Below are 16,282 nucleotides of genomic sequence, written 5' to 3' on the forward strand. Positions count from 1 at the left end.
CGATAAAACAAAATAAAAACCCAATATTTAAACAACAGTTGTACAACTAATGCTATGGAACATGATACATACAGTAGCATACAGTACTGAGGTTATTGGTTACTAATCAGAGTCTATAGGCCCTTTTATGTTTTAAAACATACTTTAACTTTTTGGGAATCATGCAAATAAGATAATCAGAGTCAAAAATGGCAGCTGTAACAATATATGTGCAACACATAAAACAAACATTTATTACAAACATCACAATTCAGAAAATGGCATATTCTTAATTCAAATCATACTGTCTTATCTTTGGGAGGTCTGGAGATTTCAGTCTCTCTGTAACTGCTGCAGAACATTCACATTTAGCCTGAGCAGCATTAGGACAGATATGTGTATTACCACTTTCCCAAATCTCATTTACAGGTTGTCACATATCTTCAATATGGTATCATACAAATTAGAAATTCTAATAATATCCATCACACCAAAGATCCAAAAGTATCAAATTAAATAACATACTTTCACAAGCTATTTGAAAATCTGTTATACGTTTTTTATTCTTTTGGAGCTTTTGTGTGCCGACTTTACATTTATTTTTTAGTATGGTTTTTAGTCGAGCACCCACTTTAGGTTGATGTGCGTGCTTTTGAACAATATCAGTCACCAAAACTTGGCATTTGTTTCTAAATGGGCTTTATATCATACATCATTAAAAATATTCTTATTACAAAAAATCATGTGTGGGGCAATCAACCCAGAACAAATATACCGGTAAGTACAATCAAGTCTGAAAGAGAGGATTATGGGTTTCTGAGGCAGGCATGATTTTTGAGAGCAAACATCAAGATTAGAAACTCTTGTAGTTCCTGTGGAAACCTGAACTTGGAATAAAAATGAGAGAAGTCAAGTATATATATATATTATATTTAATGCATCTGAACAGGGACACATACTGACTTACTTCCTGATCAGAGCTTGAAGTGAAAGACTCATATACAGATCTGCACATAATGGTTGTATTTGCTCCATATTATATCTCCTGAAATTGGCAATTAAACATTTTTAAAGAACCTTTAAACCTCTAAATTTCCTCAATATCCTCATTGCTCTGATTGGGGCTTCCTTGGAGTGCAACAGTAAAGGGTTTGCTTTCTCTTTCTTTCCTCCAGCTTCACGGAGGGTCTGATCCATCCATCCTCACAAAGCATGAAAGGTCCAAGCTTCAGTGTCCAAAGGAGTGGACAGAGGAGATTGGATATGATGGAAGCTTGAGGGGGAAAGTCCACGTCTGGGGTGGTGGAGCTGATGTCAGGACACATGGGAAATAAGTCTGACTCGGGTCTGGATGTCCTGACGACAAAGTGGGCACGTTTCCAGCTGTAAGGCACACTCCATACAAATCCCACTGTAGGCATACAATTGAAATAAATGAGAACAGCGCAAACAAACCAGTGAAGCAACAGCAATAAATATTTGCTAATGTATTTTAGGTGATTGCTAGATAGTGGCTTACTGGCCCAAGCCAACAAAGTCAACCACTTTGATATTTATCTTTATGGTAGGTTTTTATGACAGCATGGTCCCTAGATATGGCGCATGCACAACCTTCAATACATTTTTTCACCTGTGTTATTATGGTACGCAAGATAAAAATTATACGTTTTCAGCCATTTTTAAAGGTGACATAGAATGATTGAACGGAGTATTTATCCTTTTTCTGTGATGTGACATGTAGACAAAACATTTTTTTGTCTGGGTCTGTAATGCTTTAGAAGCTTCCTAAAAACCTCTCTCAGATAGCTCTATTAGGGTGGGGGAATTTAAACAAGTGGTTTTGCACCCATTTGGCTCCCCCCACTGGCTTAACTTGCAATCTCATTACTGATTGGCTGACTTTGCTGCCACTCAAAAAATGTAGCCAATAATTTTAAAGTGGAGGGGCAGTTAGATGCCTGTGATGTCATAAGCATCAGTTTTTCAGATTGGGCTGTTTTCTGGCTGACATTTCTAAAAGAGGAATTTCTATGAGACTGAGATGTTTAGCATGTTTAGCACTTTTTGTATGTTTGTGAATGTGGGTAGACTACCATTATTCAACAAAGACAAGGCAAAAATGGTTTTTCATTCTCTGTCCCCTCTAAAATATAATTCATGACTGTACCACAAACAGTACAGGAAAATGTACTCTGTGTAAATCCCTTACCGAAACCTCTTGCCCTAGCAAACCTTATTCATAAACATGATACTAAAATACTTTGTATAATATTTAAATACAGCTTTCTTGAACATGATCTGAGCATCTAAATCATGTCCCTATAACCCACTGGTGTAAACGCTTATGTTGATCTTTGTACCTGTGCGAGCAGGGTCTCAGTTCAGTGTCTGCCATCTGGTCACAACAGAGGGTGCAGCAGTTATCTCTAATGCTAACCTGTTTAAGCAACGCCAGGCGCCTGTGTCTGAAATAAAACAAATAAAGATACATTTTGCATGCACTGTTTGCCGTAAAAGGCATCTGTCATCAGTTTCAAGCGTGATATAATTGAATGCACCATTTACATACACATAACAGTCACTGATATGTCTCCTGTTAATAAACTGACAAATAAAGCAAACCTGGGCAGAATGATTTTTTCATCCGACGCGAGTGAAGCAAATTCATTAAAGGTGTTAAATTTGATAGAGGGGGGGTGGCGGAAGGGCTTGGCTCCAAAGTTGAACTCACACTGTTGGTAGGACATAAAACTGGCGGCAGCAAAAAAGCCAGATCTAGCAGGGAGTAAAAAAAGCAAGTGGTTAAAAGCTCAAAAAAAAAAAAAACTTCTACAGTCTTGTTGAACAGAAAGGGAGCTTTGCTTACGTGGCAGAAGAGAACACCTGCTTCTCAGGAGGCAGCTGGTGTCCGTTTAGAAAGAAAACCATCTGCTTCTTACTGAGGTCCAGCAGGAAACCTATGGCATCACCTATAAAGCCCAAAGTAAAATGCTTAAACATTGCAGAAAGAAATTAATTTCCCAAAATTATAAGAATATTCAGGTTGATCATATAGTTATAGGGACACTACACTTTTTTTGCAAATATGCTCATTTTGATTTTGATTTTTATCGTTTTGGAATCCATTCAGTTGATCTCCGGGTCTGGAAGTACCACTTTTAGCATAGCTTAGCATAATCCATTGAATCTGAGTAGACCATTAGCATCGCACTAAAAAATAACCAAAGTGTTTAAAAAAATAACAAAATATATTTTTCGTATGTAAAACTTGACTCTTCTGCAGTTACATCGTGTACTAAGACAGACGGAAAATTAAAAGTTGCAATTTTCTAGGCAGATACAGGACTATACTTCTCATTCTGGTGTAATAATCAAGGACTTAACATGGCTGCAGCAGGCGTAGTGATATTACGCACTGCCCGAAAAAAGTCCCCTTGGTTACTAATGTAATGTAATATCATTGCGCCTGCTGCATCCATGTTACAGCAGCAAAGTCTTTAATTATTATGCTAAAAATGGTAGCGCCAGTCCCGGAGATCAGCTGAATGGATTCCAAAACTGTAAAAATCAAATGTTTAGGGGAGCTGCAAAAATGAGCATATTTTCAAAAAAAGTGTCCCTTTAAGGAACAGAAAGCTCTTCACAAACCTTCTTTCCAGCAGGGGTGGGAGTGAGGTTTACTGCGAGCGTTGTACCAGATCAGCTGCCTGCAGCCATCATATGCACATGAGTATTCATCATCTCCAATCCCATAACCTTCCTGTACACCCATAAATACACAAACATACCCTGTTAATTGTTTAAATATTATATTAGTTGCAAATTAAATGTTTATTGTAAATATTACTACTTAAAAGTGCTATTTTCAGCATCTGTATATTGTATATCAAAATATGTTCAGAAATGTATGTTAGGAACACAGAGGATAAAGAGATACAGCAAAACATAATCAGAAACATTCATGGTTAAGAAACTTGCTATCCTTGGTTGCCCAGCCAATTTGCATAACGCCAGAGGTGATGACCGTCACTTCATAGTACCAAACACCCGAATCCACACAAAACGTGCAGCGAACGCTCTCGAACGATGATGCGTCACACCGTGCCTGAGGGGCAAGAGACCGATCACATTAGACTAAAGCCAAACACGTCACAACACATACCAACCTTTCAGTTGTATACACCACTACCAGTAAATTTTCCAGTTTTGAAATGTAATGCAACATGAAAAACTACTTAACAACCTCTTGTGCAACTTTCCTTAGGTGTTGTTTCCACGCACAAAGTACAATCTTTTGTACAGTTCAATTCAATGTTGTGCACGATTAGTACTTTCTAAGAATAGCTGTGATATGTGAATTTACTGAAGTGTGAAAAAATGTTTGTTTATATTTTGTTCTATAGTTTGTCCTCCTGGAAGTGAAATCGTGCCTCTGAATCATCAGCTGGCCCACACAGAATCTGCACCCACAGAATTCAGCAAAAAGCTCTTTAGATTTCTGACAACCATCCACACATCCTTTAAATCCAATGTACTCTTTCATTAGTTTTGAATGGCCTTCAGTGTACCATTCACGGAGTACAGACTTTGTTATTCAGGTTAAATTTATTCATGCACTCAAAGGTCACTAAATATGAGAAATTCACTTTCATATGTTGTTTGAACATATTTGTGTGTCACCTGTGTCTATATACAACCACCATGTAATGATAAAAATCTGCCCACTCCATTTTTTTTAAATACTCTAAAACTTCAACTTAGTATTCTTGTATTCTCAGAAGACTGACATCCCTATGCACAGGCCCCGCCATCAAACAGCTAAAAACCACGCTTAGGTCATAATTTCTATTTTTTAAATTCTTTACATAATTTTGTACTGCACAATCATTATGAACAATGAAATATGGTGATCAGTGTTGGGGAACATTACTTTAAAAGTAATGCACAGGGGTGGAAAGTAACGAATTACATTTACTCACGTTACTGTAATTGAGTAGTTTTTTTGTGTACTTTTACTTTTTTGAGTAGTTTTTTAAATCTGTACTTTTACTTTTACTTAAGTACGTTTTGTTTAAAGTATTGTACTTCGCTACATTTTAAATCATATCCGTTACTGAGTAAAAAAATATAAAAAAGCAAGGTGATAAAGACACGCAACGGATGATTGATGGGCGGGGGAACGCGCAAAAAGAACCATGGAGACGAACGAGACAGGCGCGCGGCTAATGCAGACCCGCCTCAGTTCAAATCTTATTAAAGAAACCCCTGGTCATATTTAAGCGACCACTTTCCACTGACGCGAAGCGAGTGTTTCATTCCTATGAAAGGTAGAATTAATGCTCTTCTGTACGAAATTGACCACCTTCAAAAGTGCATAACTCGCATGTAAAAATCATTAAACATTTCCATAAAGGTTTCTTAGTTTAAAAAAGCTTTTTATTTTATTAACTTTTTTGTTTTTGCACTTTAATTGTAAAGATGTTCCTACAATTAAAAACAACTGGTTGAGATTTATATTCCCTTGTCGTTTTTGTACTAGAATCCTCCACCTCTCCCCGCTGTAAAAAAAGTAACTTTTACTCTGAGTAAAGTTAAAATGACTTTTACTTGAATAGATTTTTAGACAAGTAACTTTACTTTTACTTAAGTAAAATATTATTAAAGTAACTTTACTTTTACTTGAGTACAATATTTTATTACTCTTTCCACCTCTGGTAATGCATTACAATATTAAGTTACTCCCCAAAAAAGTAACTAATTGCATTACTTAGTTACTTTTCATGGAAAGTAATACTTACGTTACTTTTGTGTTACTTTTTCTTACTTGGCTGAGGCTTGATCTCTTTCAGGTTTTGCAGGTGTTTTTTATGAAGTTCTGCAGCCTGCTATCTCCGCGCATAAAGTGTGCAATTCTACATCACTACGTTTACTTTAATTAAATACATTATTTTTTTTTAAATCAAATTAATTAAACTGAAAAGTAACTCACATTACTCTTTAAAAAAAGTAACTCAAATATTAGCGTGTACATTTAAAAAGTAATGCGTTACTTTACTCGTTACTTCAGAAAAGTAATATTATTACGTAATGCATGTTACTTGTAATGCATTACCCCAACACTGATGGTGATTATGGTGTCTTATTAAAAACATTGTATGTTTGTAATAGGCAGGGAAGCACACACAAAAACAGCACTTTTTCCTGCACACACAAAAATGGGCCTTTTCAACATGCTAGAATAAATGATCTATAGGATCTATGGATATGTAACTTTACAGGCACATCATTGGGACACCTGAAACTAATATTTCATCTTGACCTTTAAAATAAAATCCACAGAGTTCAATGTTTAACCCCACAATTTTCTCTTACCTCCAGTCCAGTAGGTGAGATCTTGAGATACTCGCTGACGTCATTACTGTTCAGCATGGCGTTAATATTGTTCAAGTTGACCTTCTCATATGTGAACTGGCGGCCCTCTTTAATGACTATGGAGCAAAGGGTGGCGAAAGATAAAATTCTCAATGAGAAAAAGTATATTAAAAGCTACCGTGAAGCTTTAATAATATATTCAGGTTAATTAACATTAGATAAATTGTGTGTTTCTTTAATTAAAACATAGGAAGAGCACCTAATACAAATGGAACAAACTTGATTTGATTTGAATTGATTATTACTAAAGAATAAAGGCAAGGTGAAAAATATTTAAATACTAGGTGTTTGTTGTGTCGAAAAGCCTCAGTAACAGCTATGAAACCCCAGAATATTTTGTTTGTAATAAAGAAAGATGCAAACCATTGCAGTCAAGGTTACTCACAGAGGTTATCAAGGCTCCACTGAGCACAAAAGCCGACCTGACGCTTTAGATAGTCTGGATGATCGGCCCAGGATTCCAGAACGGAGAGACGATCACTGATACACGATTCTGATACTGTTAGCTTGTTCTCACCTGAAACAACATTTTTCCAAAACATTTTGAAATGATTCCAGAAACAAAAGGACAAGACAATGAATCAAACTTACTGGTCTGAGAGAATTTCTCTAAAGCGATGAGCGCGAACAACATGACAGTGGGGTGGGCCTCAGAGCTCTGGAACCAATAAGAACACATTAAAGACAATAATAAAATTACAACTTTATATAAACATAACATAATCATTAAATTATTATAAAAGAGGCCATATTCTACACATTATACCATTTTAATATTTATATTTATTTAAGTTCTAACAACAAAACCATTATTCAAGTCATTATTTAGCCAATCACTTTCTATTGTCCTTATGAATAACCCGTTGCATTGTTTCTAAAAATATCCCGAATTTGGGAAGCTTTGTGTTGTGATTTATATGTAATGCTCTCACCAAACTCTCAAGCAAGTACTCCAGAGTTCCAGGGCTGAGGAGCGCGATGCTCGCTGGACCTGTAGCCGAAAGAGCGTACACTCAAATCAAATACTCAAGATTCAAACAGATGTTCTTTTGACAACATGTTCACCACAGAAAAATCAGCACATATATTAAAAAAGTGGACAATGAGTAACTGGAGAGGCCTTGGGTAACCTCTGTGTGTTTCTGTGCTGCAGGCTCAGCAAATCTGTCAGATCACAGGCCTTAAAGGAAAACTACAGCATGATTTGGCATGACAGGTCTATAGCTCGCATTATGCAAACTCAGCTTCTATAGCTTCAGAGCATGTCACAAAAAAAAGATGCAAAACATCTCAGATTAATTTTACAAAACCTTGATGGTGACTCTGGTGAATCTTATTTTGAGATTAGGAGCATCAAATGTTAATTTCACTCATTGATTTTAGTTTAATTTCAGTCTTTGACATGACCTTACTACGACAATATTGAAGATATCAAGGTTATATATATATATGTCACAAAATGTTCTTTATATTATGTAGGATGATGTATGTAGAAAACAACCACAAAAATGACTTTTTCATAGGCAGGGTCACATTTCTGTGTCCATTTTTTGTGTTTCGTACCAGCCAGTTTCTCAGCCAGGCAGCCCAGCACAGCTGTGGTGTTGCGGTGTTTGGCAGGAATGAGGGCGTCCTGACGGGCCACAGCAGCACTCAGACTTAACATGTCTGACAACTTCTGTAGAGCATCCTGAGAAGATAAACAAATCAATAAACACTTCAAATCAATACTAGAAACCAAGTGATGTCCTTATACTCTTCTTAAAGTATATATTTTATATGCAAACTTATACCAGCAACAAAACGTTCAGTCATTATGCTTGAATATTTAAAGGGACCATGGCTCAAGACTTTTTTTAAGTTGTCAAATCAATCTTTGGTGTCCCCAGAGCACATAAGTGAAGTTTTAGCTCAAAATACCATATAAATAATTTATTATAGCATGGTAAAATTGCCACTTTGTAGGTGTGTGCAAAAATGTGCCGTTTTGGGTGTGTCCATTAAAATGCAAATGAGCTGATGAAATTCAAACACTGATCACAATGATGGTGGTTTGTTGCAATTAAAACTCAATTGTGCTTTTCTCTGCACTAATTGGCAGTGCCGTGGTTGGATAGTGCAGATAAAGGGGTGGTATTATTATAATAAGAACTCCTTATGACATCATAAGGGAAGCCAAAATTCAAAAATCTATTTTTTCCATGTGCTAGTATAAAATGGTTTACCAAAACTAAGTTACTGGGTTGATATTTTTCACATTTTCTAGGTTGATAGAAGCACTGGGGACCCAATCATAGCACTAAAACATGGAAAAAGTCAGATTGTCATGCCATGGCCCCTTTTAAATTGAACTCCATTCTAAACTATAAAATGAAACTATAAACGGTTTTAACCCAGGTGTCAACAAAAATAGCAAAAGGAAACATTTAAGGAGTGAAACTCATATTCAAAGTGCTAGTATAAATAGAGGAGCATTTGCATACATAAGGGAAAGTGTAGCTGGAAACTATGACGCCTAATATGTGTGAAATGTGAACTCACTTTGGTGGGCAAAGGGCATTCATCCAAAAGCAGGGTTATTACGGCTGGACCCAGTGGGTCATCTAGAGGAATAACCCTTATTAAAGACTGCACCACTTCTAACCAGCCATCATCTACAGTGTGAAAACAAACAGAAGAGAGACAGAAAATGAAATGGGAGAAACAAACAAATAATGTCAAGTTTTTCAGAGAGATGCATTCTGTTTATTTCATTTATAGCAAGCGGAGCCGTAATGACATTTCATTTACGTACTGAAAATAACTGGACAGATGATATGGATCATCCAATGGCCAGGAACTTCCAACATGGAATTGTATTTAATTTTGTTATTCATTTAAAATCACATCTACTTGATATAACAAATGGTGGTCAACAAGTCAGCTATAGCACAGTCACATCAGCTCTGTAAACAGGTATGATATTCTCATCGAGTCTTAAAGCACAAAGCTGTGTTTCCACCTGTTTACTCCAGCATGAAAATCTTAGCAGCCACCTGACGCCACAGAGTCTCAAACCACAACATGCAGGCTCAGCTCAGAGCAACAGATGCATGTATCAATAAAATCAACAGCCTAACAGACTTTGGCAATAGCGCAAGGAAACGGCAGACTGGAAACCAAAGCTAAATTTTGACCCCTAGTCTGCGCAGATCATATACAGACCACCAGTACGCTAGAGTGCATTGCAGGTAACATAAAGAGACTAAATAAATAAAAAGATTACTGAATAAATTAAAGAAAATATACACTGTAAAATACAGCTAACATGTGCACACATATAAATAAAACAAATTTATATGCATGCGCTAATATATGACAGCAAACTTAATCCGCCGCTGGAGAACTGAGCATTGCCATGACAATGGTTCGAGCAAAACTTCAAAAGTAGCAGTCACTAATACCCACAGAGCTTACACAGCTTTCACTGTAAGATTAACATCCTATTAAGTTAATCGTGAGCCAAGGGGTGACAACCAGCTGCATTTGTTCCTCTAATGGAAAAAAGAAACGCGAGCTGACCCCTGCAGAACCATGACCGACTTTACTCACCCGTCTCGGCCATCTCATGTAGCGTGATCATGGAGTACGGTGGCTCTTGGTCACTGAAACACAAAAGAACAAGTGCTCTTAATAGAAACACCAATAAAAGATGGAGCAACCTAATAAACAAATGTTCGCATTCCCTGGATGCATGTGTGTGTGTTTCTATAAGCACCTTATTTAGTTCTTGGCTGCAGACATTAGTTATGAAAGCCTAATTGTATAATGGGCAATTGTACGGCACATGACGGATTGCAATCGGAGGGCGGGCAGGGCTGATGTTGTCTGGCTTGTTTTGGCTGCAGGGTCCACACATCCATTTCACAGGCTGGGAGTGCAACAGTAAATCTAAACTCCTCTGGGATGCTCCTGGAGGGAGCCCGGCACGATCAAAGTGCATGAGAGATATTTAGGCCAGGCCCAAGACAATAAATTCTCCTCTACTCTGCGAATTGTCATTGATGTGGTTCATTTGTCAGTCGCAAATCAGTGGCCTGTGGGTATTGTGGGTTATGTTTTCAAACAGCAGATAAGGCGATGGAACAGAAGGCTAGGGTGGTTCAGAAAGAGAGAGAGGATTTAATGCCCACAGCCATGGGAGTCTGACTGGTGTGTGACTGTTTGGTCTAATTGTCACATGGCTATTTTCTGGTTAGCTCACTATTTACCTGCTGTATCATTTGGCACAGAACATCTCATTAAGGGCCCTATTCGTTTTATTGCCAAATTATTCTGGATTTCTGAAATCTAATAGTTAAATCGTTTTTTTGCAAAACAAAAAGCATGTCTAATCCACAGAAAACATTCACATACAAATTTACAATAATTTATTAAAAGCTTACATCTAATACTAGAGCCTTCATTATTTCAGGAATGTTTTAAAGGAGACATTTCACAAGACTTTTTTAATATGCAAAATAAATCTTTGGTGTCCCCAGAGTACGTATGTGAAGTTCTAGTTAAAAATACCATATAGTTTATTTATTATAACATGTTAAAATTGCCACTTTATGTGTGTGAGCAAAAATGTGCCTTTTAGTAGTGTGTCCATTAAAATGAGCTGATCTCTGCACAAAATGGCAACGCTGTGGTTGGATAGTGTAGATTAAGGGGCAGTATAATCCCCCTTGACATCACAAGGGGAGCCCAATTTTAATGACCTATTTTTTCACATGCTTGCAGAGAATGGTTTACCAAAACTAAGATACTGGGTTGATCTTTTTCACAATGTCTAGGTTGATAGAAGCACAGGGGACCCAATTATAGCACTTAAACATGAAAAAAAGCCAAATTTTCATGATATGTCCCAATATATTAGTAATGAAAGTAGTATTAAAAATAAGAAATTGAATTAACAAATGAAAATAAAATATTGCCAAATTAGACCTTTTAAGGAAATCATGTCACTCCACCGCCATATTTGCAATGCCTCCAGGTTTTGTTAAGAACAAGACAAACAGGTCTGATGACAAAGATTCTGCGCAAATGGCACATTCAGACAGTCAGAGACAAGCAGTAGCCGAGCGACGCAATCTCATTCGTTTCAATGGAAGCTTGGCAAGCAAAAGTGACCTTTGGCGACCATATGGGCATGTCCAGCGACGTGAGGAAAGTTAAGAAAAGTTTAACTTTATGCAAATGATGAACGATTTTTGGGAGCGACTACCAATGGGAGAAAAGCAGTGGAGTTCACGTCATCCATCTCTCGTCAGTTCACGAGTTCGCATTAACATGTAATCGATAGGGAATGATATAAAGCATATTTGGCGTGCTGATCAGTGTGAAGATTTGTCATTACGTGCATCTTCTTAAATGGGGGGTTCAATGGTATTTCAAGCATTCTGACTTATTAACACAGTTATAGAGTTGTTTCCTCATGCTAAACATAGGCAAAGTGTCAAAAAAGCAGTTGGACATGTTACAGAGCATTTCTGTGCCGAATGCACTTCGCCAGGGTTCGTACAAGTTTCGGAAAGTTTTTTTTCGGTTACAGGTCCAACTGACGTTTTTTCGTACGTTATCGGAAAGATTCGGTAAAGCTAATCTTTCTTTTATAAATCTGATTAAACTAAAGACTCTTCGGAGATGAGGATGTCATACTACTCTATAGGTACTCCAGATTAACATCAGAAATGCAAAACAGCGTGTGTTATGTGAGCTTTAAAGTTTTACTTACGTTAGTGAATTTGGAGTGTTCTACGAGTGGCCGCATGCACGAGGTTGGTAAACAGGAGACTTCTCATTACACTTACATAACGTTTACATTAGGCATTAAGCAGACTTTCAAATAGAGATTTAAAAAGTGAGAAAGGAAAGCGTGACGATTTGTCATTACGCGCATCTTCTTTATATGTTTAGAAAAAAAAGTAGGCTATAATAATAATATATAATATAACATATATAATAATAATAATAATAATAATAATATAGATCATGTTTAATAATATATAATAATACAGAAAATATTATAATATAAAATATAATCATGTAAATTTTATATATCAACATTATTATAAACATTATAATAATAGCCTAGTATTTGATTATAGTGTACATGATTGTTGCGTACAAGTGGTTTTAGGTTTTCTTAAATTTTTTGCGTATATTTAGAAGACATTTTGATATGAACGCTTTTGTTAAATCACGATTTGTTTGTGAAAACATCCGTACGCACATCTCACCCATAAATGTGTGCGTACGCTGCTTAGTGTAATGAGTCTTCTGAGTCACTTTAGAAAAGTAAAACAGAAAAGGAAGATTAAAGCATTATAAAAAAATGGTGAGGAAAACCAGAACCCTGTATAATCTAGCCCAAGCTACAGGTGCACACATGTGAATCAACGGCTGTCAAAGGATGTGGTTAGGCAACCAAAACATAATCAAGAGCATTAAACAAAAAAATAAAGAATAAAAAGCTAGCACTCCCCCTTGTTGTGACTTCAATATACTTCTCTTTAAATCAGCCGAAACATCTTCATTCTGACAAGAACAATACTTCCTTTCTGTAAAACTGTGGTTATCAGAAACCTAAGAATATCTTCTGAGCGTGATCACACACTATAAAGATACGGGCCATGTTTCCTTGAAATTCCAGAGAAAAACACAGCCAAGCCTGAATCAGAGCTGTCATCTTGCATGCAAATAGAACAGCAAGGTCAGTACAGTTCAAGCCAATAAATCGGATGGAGAGATAAAACAACCTCTCATTTGAAAGAACGTCCATCGGTTGATGGCTGTATGCTGGCGGCTGCGTGGGAAGGTGTAAGAACATGAGGAAGAGTGACTGGCGGCTCTGATATCAAGCCAAAATCTTGCTTCTCTGGAGTGGCAAACTGCCGTATTGGGCAATACATTACGACTGAATGTACTGCTGTGTGAAAGAATGAATAAATAATGTCATGCTCATTAAAGAGCTTTGCCAGGCTTGAATAGCAATTTAATTTAAAGATGGAAACAGGTGTGGCATTATTGCGGTATATAATCATAACAAACAACAACAAACAAACTGATTTGCAATAGCTGTGACGTATCATGCGCCTAATGCTTTTAGGCACAACTAAGAGAGTTTAATGCTGACACATTACGCAATGGGAAATGAAAGTGATATTATGCTTTCCTAAACAGATAATGTATGACTCAGCAATGCCTCTGTATTTCCTGTCATCTTTAAAGTTACACTTACTTGTCAACAAGAGTCCTGATAACAGCCAGCGTGTCCAGCACCAATCCATCTACATTTTGTTTTTTCCGACGTGGCTCATGAGGTCCTCGGCCCCGTCTGGGCGGTCGGACCGGGTCTCTTGGCCGGCTGCCTCTGGCCTCTGGGGGATCAGATACAGAGTTATCCACTCGCCTGAGCTGCCTGCGAGGGGCCGATCCCTCCTCCACATCACTGTCCTCTCTGCACACGCAGCTGTTCCCCATGGCTCCACGGGGCCAAAACCTCACTGAATGCAGCTGTTCTACGGTCAATCGTAGAACCCGTGCGAGGCTCCTGCTGGCACAGAATGCAATCCAGGTGGCTACTATCATATCATTGGAAAGACTTTAGTGGGTGTTTCGTATGAGTCGGGTGGATGTTGGTCATTGTGCTACTGCAGACGATCAGCAGCCAGACACGCAGGAGCAAAGCTGATGATGCAGTCAACACGCATCCTACGCCCCAGGAGGTTTTCTTTCCTGTGAGACAAGAAGTTAAATTATATTAAAGGCATATCAAATTAGCATCAGTAGCAGGATACATGAAAACCAAAAACATGCAGTAGTGTCCAAAAGTGATGTCTGGAGAGCAAAATGGTCTGATACTTGCATGCAATTTCCCTTCAGATTAGATTTGATCATTAAAATAATTAAAGTACTTATTTGGCAAAACATGAAAGCTTCAACGTATCAGCGAATATGGTTTCTTCTAATAAACCAAACAATGCACAGATAAACGAATAGCTCACGGGGAATAAAGCATAGATGAGTCTTTATCAGAATACACTGATAAAGACTACAATTTAATCAGTTAATATTTGTTGATCTTCTCTTGTTTTTATCTACGGCAGTCATTTCTAGGTCTTGGATTAATACGATTTCTGCTTACGTGTTGTGCGTAATTTTCCTCCTTAAATTCTTCTCTTAAGTTTACGCCCCAAGCATAATTTTTTTAATAAGATTTGCATAAAGGTTAAATATGTAAATTTTTCAAAGTTGGACATGACTGTTAGACATAATAACATTTTCTATACACTAACACTGTTCATACATGTAGCTAAAATAAGTCACACCATAAAACAAACACTTGTAAAAGTGCTTCCATCATGATCTTATCTGGCAATCACAAGACTGCATTAGTTGACTAAAAATGTAACAGACAATAAAGTTGTGAGCTTTAACTCTGTAATAGTAGGTACAATAAAGTACTCGCTCCTGGACAAGCATGTCTTGAGTAATAAAACAATGCTTGGGTTTAAGGCTTGAAGTTTGTAAACATCAATTTTATTATTGTTATTATCTAAATATTCGCGGAAACTACTTAATAACCAAACATATCATTTCAGTCAATGATGTATAAATCATCAAAAAAATAACAAATACTTAAACGTACAATCTTTCATTTGTGCGTAGCGTTACAGCAGTTGTCAGAGTTAGCAGTGGCTAGCATACAGAGCTAGCTTCCCAAACAACTTTACAATAACACAATTTAAAAAAAAATACACACTTTGACCAGCTAACACTTAATACAATAAATGTACCTAACAAATGTGCAGGGATGGCAATACACAAAAACATAATAGAAATTACTGTCGTTTTACTAAATTGTCGTTATTAAACTTGACTCAGGCCGGGTCACAAAACCTAGTGAGCTGCCTACGTAGACAGCATTCAAACTAAACGCGCTGCGTGCCAGCTCAGCCACACAAAAATGTCACACCCCAAAATGCTTGAAATATGATTGCCTGTCTTATAATAAAAAATATTTGCCGACAAAAATACACGCCTATGATGACCAAACGCTGTCTATCCGGGCAGCTGGTTTGGTTGTGAAACAGCCTCTTTCATGACAGATATATTAACGTTAGCCACTATATAACTAGCAACACATTTAAATGGTTAAACAAAACGCCTGTTAAAACATTAACGTGACACATTTGTTAACATATGTATTTACAGTTAACCAACATACACAAGACGTTATTGACTCACCCGGTAAAGCAGAAGGTTGACGGTAAATGCAGCGGTACTGTAGGCCGAGCGCACAAAGACTACACGGGAAGTATGCGTGTTCTACTTCTTAGAAATATGATTCATACTCACACACACAACCCCTTCAAAAAACACCATTGTGTTTATCCATAGATAGAAACAGATCCAGGTGGACAGTGAAAGTAAAAGGCTTGCTGAAGAGTATAAGCATGAAGACTGGTTAGATTTTTGTGTGGCGGATCAATCAGAGCTCTGTGTGTTGGTGCGCGTCGTCGCATATTTCTCTCCAGCACATGATGCTAAATTCGACCCCTCCCAGCAACCAGCAAAATACGACAACTTATGATGTTGTTTTAAATACATTTGGAGGAAAAGCATGCCTTTGGAATAGTCACCCTTGTCACACTTTTTGGGTGTTATGGTTAATTTTTCGTTTCGTTTTGTGGGAGTGAATGTGGATTGCTATTGTGATAAATTGTCCAGTCTTTTCATTTAAGTTTTTTTATTGATATAATCACAAATTTAGATATTTAACTAAATAAGACTGCTAAGCTGTATTTAATATTTACCTAAATAAGATTGCATTGCTAAGCAAACA

General features: G+C 37.1%; 1 protein-coding gene across 5 annotated transcripts; it reads right to left on the reverse strand.

The window, feature by feature from the left end:
* Positions 1-210: 210 nt before the first annotated feature.
* Positions 211-16,020, reverse strand: rspry1 (ring finger and SPRY domain containing 1). Of its 5 annotated transcripts, none has more exons than XR_012357730.1 (16): positions 15,685-16,020; positions 13,676-14,172; positions 10,003-10,055; positions 8,953-9,065; positions 7,975-8,101; positions 7,344-7,402; positions 7,003-7,069; positions 6,797-6,928; positions 6,352-6,467; positions 3,937-4,084; positions 3,628-3,735; positions 2,846-2,948; positions 2,602-2,754; positions 2,340-2,444; positions 947-1,390; positions 211-861 (listed from the first exon to the last, which is right to left on the reverse strand). XR_012357730.1 is itself a non-coding variant. In XM_073853626.1 (15 exons), exons 2-15 carry the CDS (start codon positions 14,023-14,025, stop codon positions 1,294-1,296), a joined length of 1,731 nt encoding a protein of 576 aa, XP_073709727.1. In that variant the 5' UTR covers positions 14,026-14,172; positions 15,796-16,020; the 3' UTR covers positions 211-1,293. The 5 variants fall into 5 exon arrangements, 3 of the variants coding, with proteins under 3 accessions (XP_073709727.1, XP_073709726.1, XP_073709728.1); XR_012357729.1 differs by having other exon boundaries at positions 211-866; XM_073853626.1 differs by having other exon boundaries at positions 211-1,390; positions 15,796-16,020.
* Between the last annotated feature and the right edge of the window lie 262 nt (positions 16,021-16,282).

This window comes from Misgurnus anguillicaudatus, chromosome 15 (genome assembly GCF_027580225.2).
Source record: "Misgurnus anguillicaudatus chromosome 15, ASM2758022v2, whole genome shotgun sequence".
Classification (NCBI taxonomy): domain Eukaryota; kingdom Metazoa; phylum Chordata; class Actinopteri; order Cypriniformes; family Cobitidae; genus Misgurnus; species Misgurnus anguillicaudatus.